At 35.5% G+C, this 7,404-nt stretch overlaps 1 protein-coding gene across 1 annotated transcript; it reads left to right on the top strand.

Moving 5' to 3' along the window:
* The first annotated feature begins 2,895 nt into the window (after nucleotides 1-2,895).
* On the top strand, nucleotides 2,896-6,212 carry LOC149954386 (uncharacterized). Its single transcript, XM_090170325.1, has 5 exons — nucleotides 2,896-3,005; nucleotides 4,292-4,383; nucleotides 5,596-5,667; nucleotides 5,747-5,788; nucleotides 6,070-6,212. Exons 1-5 carry the CDS (start codon nucleotides 2,951-2,953, stop codon nucleotides 6,139-6,141), a joined length of 333 nt encoding a protein of 110 aa, XP_090026451.1. The 5' UTR covers nucleotides 2,896-2,950; the 3' UTR covers nucleotides 6,142-6,212.
* Nucleotides 6,213-7,404: the final 1,192 nt, after the last annotated feature.

Raw genomic sequence — 7,404 nt, 5'->3', positions numbered from 1 at the left:
CCCGAGAGTTCCCATTACTAAAAGGGAATTGGTTGGAATTTTCAAGGAACACAAAAACCTAGGTGACTGTATTTCGAGTATCCAAATCTTACTTGGAAGTTTCAAATGGAAATTCTACGGAGAGCGATTGAGAGCGAAAAAAAAACGTTTAACCGTTGGTGGAAACAAGCTGGTAGAGTGATGGCTAACTTTGAGAGGAAGCACCACGTCTGGTTGCTGACAGCTTTTAAAATCCTGAAACTCTTCTTACTAATTCTGATCCAAATACGCCCTTAGGAGTTCCTGATGTAGGAAGGCCAATTATCGAATTTTCGGTTGCATCTGCTCGCACAAAACGAGTTCACGTTAGTGAGTTAGCATCCTTATTGGAAGACGAACCCGCTGATAAAATCATAAAAGCAGCAGCAGTAGCAGTTGAACGGAAAGGAGAAACTGGATTGACCTTGGGCTTACAAGAACTGATGAACCGTTCGAATTCAGCATCAGCGGTACCCGAAAGAATGCCCAAGGATGTGCCCACTTCTTGTTCTGACACAGAAGCTCTCGCATTGATTTTCGATGGCGATTTATCAGTAAACACCTATAATATGATCAGGCAAACTGCTTTATCTCATGGCTCTTCTCTCTACCCATCTTACTATAAAGTTCTTCAGGCTAAATTACTCTGCAGGCCGGCTGTTGTGAATGTATCTGAAACGGTAGCGTTCGTTTCTCTTCAAAATCTTTTAGACCACACTGTAGACCGGATTTTAAATCTTCAAGGAGAATTTATCATCAGGTACACAAAGGACATTAATCAGGAAAGTTTACATCTAACTCTTTCAGTCTCTTGGGCCTTTGATGGAAGCACCGGTCAATCGCGGTATAAACAGAGCTTCGGTAGCTCTATCGACTCTAGTGATGCCTGCCTTTTTGTAACCACAATTCAAGATCAGAATATGGACATACCGTCTGGAAAAACAGAACTCCTCAGTCAGTACGCTTTTGTCGGCCCCTAAGAATTCAATTTATTAAATAATCCCAGGAATCTATATTAGCAGAAAGTGATTGGGTAAAACAACAAATTGAACAACAGCAGATCTTCACTTCAAACATTTCGGGCATATCTGTGTCAGTCGCGTACAGTCTTAATCTTACTGTAATTGACGGCAAAGTGCTTAGTATTTTATCAGGTGCTTCGTCTCGACAGCAATACTACCCAATTTAACGACATTCATCGTCAAAACCTTTTACCGAAAGATGGAACTCTGTTACGATATGGACTGAGTCCATTGCACGCCTGGATACGGTTTATGACGTTTTGCTTACATTTGGGGTACCGCAACGTTGATGGACTAAAGACCTGGCGCATTAAGGGGGGAGCTAAGAACCCGACCTTTATTAAAAGAAAACAAGATATTCAACGTTTGATGTGGGAGAAGTTATCATTAAGGGTAGACTTTCCTAATCCTGGTGGGTCTGGCACGAGCAACGATGGAAACACGGCCAGAAGGGCCTTTTCGCCTTCAAATCAAGAAATATTTGCAGAAATTCTTTCCATTGAACGTTGGCTTGTGGAGGGGTTGCAAGTAATTTTATGTGCCATATCCTCAAATTTTCCCATTGATTCCGAAAAATTTGGCCAGTATTGTCTAGAATTAAGTAAAAAGTACGTTGAAAATTATAAGTGGTTTAATTTGCCTGTAACCCTACATAAAATCCTTGTTCATGGTGAAATAATTATTCAGCAGTCCACTTTACCTTTAGGAGTTCTAAGTGAATAGGCGGGTGAGTCCCGTAATAAATTATACCGTCGAGACAGGGAAATGCATTCTAGGAAAACATCTAGAATTGAAAATTTACGGGACATATTTAATCGAGCCCTGGATTCGAGTAATCCCATTATTTCGAACATTTCCCTCAGCAAAAGAATAGAAAAACAAAAACAAATTTCACTTCTGAGAGCCGTTATGGATTTACTTAAAGAACCAAATGAACCACCTTATCCAGTCAGTTTAAATAATTCTGAACACGAGATAGAATTGTGTAATGAAAACGACAAATATTTTCTGAACAATATGCGTTTAGCAACTGAAAATATTGAATAGCTATGTTTGCTACTTACGACCGTGAATTTTTGTCAACTCTCTAAACTCTTTAAGGGCTATCGAATGCTACCACCGTTAACCCTGTGTTCCTAGGGGGAAACTAACTTCGTCGCTAGGGGGCGCAGCATTAAAATTTTGGTGCTGCGTTACTCCTGTTTACATCCTGGTTATAAATATGTAAATATTATATGTGTCTGGTAATTTTTTAATTTCTGCCGCATTTTGGGCTTTTCGAAACACTGTGACCCGGTATAATTATATAAAGTTCACCAAAATGAGCATAAGATTAGTAATTATTATTTTTGCATAAAATTAAATTGCCGAAACTAATTTTACTACTACCCAAAAGGACTTCCTGGCGGAACGGTTTTGGGTAGTAATTAATTTTTTATGTGTTGTAGTCAACTTCACATGAGTTATAAAATCCATAAATTAAAAAGAGTAATATTTTAGGATTCTTTCGTCCAGATAACTAATAATGTAAAACGTGGCAGCCATAGTTCCGAAGCATTTTTTATTTTTGTTCAGAAACCGCTAAGTACTGATAAATCACCAGAAAAATAAAACCTGACTATTTTAAAAAGATAAATAGCTTAGCAATTGACAATTTTAACAAATAAGAAATATATCTCGATCAAATAAAACAAGGTCAATTTATGTCTCGACCAGTACAGATAGTTGACAAATTTCTGTTAGATTCAGAAAAATAGAGAAATAAATCATTAAAATTTGTCATGAAATACGGAACAATTAACATTTCTTATTTGCTATCAGCCGAGTGAAATCCAAAAAGGTATATAAGCACTAGCCTCCGTTGACGTCGTGACCGTTAAAAGGAACTCGGAAATAAACCTCCAAGCAAAATGAAGACTTTCGTAGCTTTAGTGATCGTTGGCTTTTGCCTCTGCTACGCCTCAGGTAAAATTCTTCCTTTTTTCTGACTGACTGGTTTGAAGTTGCTTGTGGCTTGTGTGAATAGGCCATCAATGTCCATGTGACGTTTTAATACCCACTTTCTAAGTTTGAGTTTTTAAGTCTCCTAAGCTTTCGACTCCCGTGGAAACAATAATGCATTCGCGTAACAAGAATTTATTTATTCATCATTTATTCATGATATTGAGATGATTTTTAGCGTTGCTTTCAATCGCTTGCGAGCTCGAAGAATGAGTTCCTTCCTTTAGTATATTGAGATTTCTATGATAATTGTCTACTAATTAGCCATTGTCTTGTCGAGTGGACGAACTTACGCTATGAAGTATGTGAGGATGGTGCCAAAGCTCAATGCTAACTGCTACGTTCTAAGGTAGCTCAATGCATTGTAGGTGGAAGCTATAAGATTTAAATAGTTTTTCTAACTCCAGATTGGAAAAAGGTTTATGGCGATTATAGCCATAGATATTATAAAAAAGAAATAGCAACTCAAGAAGCATTTATAGAACACCTTTTGTTAGCCACGTATTATTAAAAATTATAATGTAACCTTTGTATATTAAGTATAAAAGTACGGGGTTACTATTTAACTGCTTAAAATACATCGTTTGATGACCAACTTTTTTAAAGGCTCACAAAGGAAATAGAATCGTTAAGTTCACTACCTGTGATGTTTCTATATCGTGTTATAGCACACTTGTGACTCTAGCAATAAAAAATTAGCTCATTGCACCGGGCTCACTAAGAGGACGAGGAATAATAACCAAGTTAGAGGTCAACCAAAATGTAAAGGCATTCTAGAAACGACTCTCAATGGGAATATAACCTCAGTTGTTTGGTGTGGAACACCAAAGTTTCCAACTCTGGCCGCTCTTTCCTTTGGCTTTAAAGATGTTTGGCGCCACTGTAGAGGGAAATTTAAAAAATTCCTTTGCCGGTTATATCCCCTTTAATTAAAAATGGTGAACACACTTATGTTAAATATTATCATAAAATTTTGTCATAACCATAAATCAATATTAATTTTCCGCAAATATGACACCTCGATCATATGTTTACAAAAACTTTGAAACTGTCTTTTTCCGATGGTGATTTGTTCTGGTGCCACAGGTAGATTTTACAGCGCCTCGCATAACTACAGATGAATGTATTAGTGTTGTAATAACTATAAAAATAATGATAAATAATGTGGTTTTGTATTTAATACGTTCCTAGTCCGATTTACCAACGTCCTTTTATTAGTCATTGCAATTTCAATTGTGTTTTCATTTTAGGGCAAGACTCGGATGACGGTACCGACGTAACGAACACAGACGACAGCACCACTGTAGCACCGGAAACGCCAACTATCAGTAGAAAAGAAAGAGTAAGTACCTTTGTCACTCCCAAAATAATAAAGAGCTATTTCGCAATCAGCATTTGTAGTCACACTCTTGTTGCGGAATTAACGTTTTTATTTGAAACAGCGCCACGTAACGGCCAAAGAGTAAACATCATAATTTTAGAATTTTTTTTCTGTTGGATTTTTTTAAATCTCACGACATCTGCTTATCAGACCAAAATTCAACAGCTTATAAGTTTTACACGTGAAACTGAAAAGTATTTTTTCCAGGTACCAAATATGTTTCTTTTGAATACTCGGCGTATTTTCTCGGTTTATTTCCAAACTGAAAACCAGACTAACGGTTAACTATTGACTAACCAGTAATCGTTCAAGTATCATTTGGTCAAATAAGTATTTTTAGGGAATTAAATTTAGAGACTACAACTATTCTGAAATTGATGTTGTTTTCTTCGCGTATTTTATATGAAAAATCATCAAACCACCTGTTAATCTTTTATTTGAAATTCCGTAGTTTATCTGCAGTTAGTTTTGTTCTTTGATTTTTAGGATATTTCTCGTGGAGAAGAAAAAAACTAATAAAATTACTGGTTTTTAAAGAAGTATTATATAGGGAGTTCAACAATAGCAGGATAGGCTAAGTTTCCTCTAATACTCACTCTTGGCGCGAATGTCTCAACGAAGTAAAATATGCTGGATGGAGAGTACACAACGATATTACTATCTAACAGAGGAATCCATACCTCTACTTGAAATTCATATTTGCGTCTCGATGAGGCTGTCGTTTTTTTGACGTCACTATGTTAACTTAACAAACATTAAAGTGAGAGAAGTGCGCGCGCAGAGGGGATTTTTTCTCTCGTAGGCGGGACCAAAGCCATCCGAGTGATCTCACCATATACGATACGGCAAGATAAGCATTCCAAGTAGAGGTATGGATTCCTGTATAAAATTAAAACCACGTAATTGTACGTTTCTACTACGATCTAGACTGCCACGCTACGAGTGAGTAAAGATGGAAGCTTGACGTACTCTGCCAATGATATACTTTCTCTAAATACACATGGACAAATACGAATAACGATAAGATATCTTTGAACCATTTCAAGCAAACAATCGTCAGTTTAATTTTGTGGCCGGTCGATTACTTCAGATAATGAATTTGTCACTGAAACCTAATTTATCTCACTTAGTTTTAAATCTAAAATTAAAATCATTTTAAATTATTTCTTTTAGTGCTCGGGTGCAGTTCAACAGTGCATAACACAATTGGGCAAAAATATCATGTTTTCTGGTAATATTATGAATGTGAGTCACAAATACGGTCCCAAATATAGTTTCACTGTGTCTTATGGTGACGTAATGTTATTCGCCTTTTATATTTTAGCCCGAGTTCCTTAAAATGAAATGCCCAGGAACTCTTCAACAAGTAAGAAGTGACTTTATTTTTAGAGACTTCGAATGAGAAGCGGGATTCACTTACACGATTTCAAAATGTTTGCTGTGATATTTTGCGGATTTTAATACATCCTGATATGAGATTAATAAACCCACTAAAAACTTCGATTTTATTAGGAATAAATCAATCCCAAGTAGTTATTTTGAGACAAAATTTAAATTAGATGTTAGGGGTAAAATTGGGTTAAGCAAAATGAGGATTGTAAAAAGATATATTTGATATTAAATCGTTGGTGCTCAATTTTGTTCTAGTGCATGATGGGCGATATTCAGGATGGTATCAAGGATTTCATGAAACCAAGGGGAAACGTTGGCAAGAAATAGTTATCTCGGGCTCAATTTGTCCTTATGATTTTCATCAAGAAATATTTTCAATAAAATTAATTCGAAGCAAATGTATTTATTCTTTCTGGACACAATCAATTTAAATTATGATTTTTATCATAATCAACAGATATAAAAGAAACTAAACGGTTTGCCGCAACAAAAGAAGCTAATACTCAACAAATGTAGGTCAGTTTGGGCATAAGCATCAAAAATTTCATTGAAGTATGTTTGGAACCTTTGGAAAGAAATAATTATCTATCTTCAGTCCTAGAGCTCAATTCGTTTTTATGATTTTCATCAATAAAAATATTTTCAATAAAATGATTTAAAGCGAATGTCTTTATTTTTCGGTACACAGAAATTTACAATAAAATTACAATTTATATCGTAATCAATGATCATAAAACCAAAAAAATAGTGGGCTGCTAAAGTGGATATTCACTTTACTTTAAAAAGTTTTACATTTCCATTTAAAATCTTTTACAAAGAAAAAATCTAAAGTTTACTTTAGAAATATCATGAAAACCACTGTTAGAGTTGAGGGAGCGTTAATCCTATATTGCTTTAATAAACATTGTAATTTTAATAGATAAAAGCGTAATGGCTGGTTATAGATGCAACTATGAAATACGTAAGAGACCACGCGTGCCAAAGTTTCACACACCACAAAACCACCCAAGTCCAAATTTAAAAAGGTTTCTTTTGAAGTTCGCAAAGAGTAAACGCGATGTATCCGGCTATCCAAACGTACAAACTAAGAATGGTCGTAATACCAATACGCGCTGTTCTCAACAAATGAAGGTCAATTTGGCCATTAGCAAATTTTCGCTGAGCGTAGCAGAGAAAAGTCCAATTACTGTTTGAACTACGATAAGCAATCGACTTTGAATATTGTTTAAATTTGATATTTTTGCCGTGAAAAGAAATGAGGAATGCAATGACCGCAAAACGTCGAAGTAATTCATCAGGAAAAGAAACGAGCTCGTATTTTTGACCATGATTCCGGGGGCGCTCAAGTACAAAGAAAGCATCCAATCGAAAGCCCAAATAAAATATTATACTTCAATGACACTATTAGATTTGTTTTTTAATGAGAGTATTTCGTTGCGCGTGTTTGTAATTAGTTTTTAACGAAACATACTTTGCTTTTTGTAAGCTATGCATTTAATTTGTTCCTCCAAATCTGTACTTACTAGCCTAATTTCGTCCGCTATGTGCCAAAAGAGCAACTTAATTAGTAAATTAACACTTACAACTAAT

Source organism: Leiobunum rupestre, chromosome 3 (genome assembly GCF_980474605.1).
Source record: "Leiobunum rupestre chromosome 3, qqLeiRupe1.1.hap1, whole genome shotgun sequence".
Taxonomy (NCBI): Eukaryota; Metazoa; Arthropoda; class Arachnida; order Opiliones; family Sclerosomatidae; genus Leiobunum; species Leiobunum rupestre.
Note: the sequence above shows the minus strand (reverse complement) of the source record. Positions and strands in the feature narration are given on the sequence as shown.

Bases quoted from the DNA above. Each gene is read 5' to 3' on its own strand.
- LOC149954386 (XM_090170325.1), top strand. From the start codon at position 2,951: ATGAAGACTTTCGTAGCTTTAGTGATCGTTGGCTTTTGCCTCTGCTAC. The intron at 3,006-4,291 runs GTAAAATTCTTC...TTTTCATTTTAG, and splicing joins TTGCCTCTGCTACGCCTCAG to GGCAAGACTCGGATGACGGT. The intron at 5,789-6,069 runs GTAAGAAGTGAC...ATTTTGTTCTAG, and splicing joins GCCCAGGAACTCTTCAACAA to TGCATGATGGGCGATATTCA.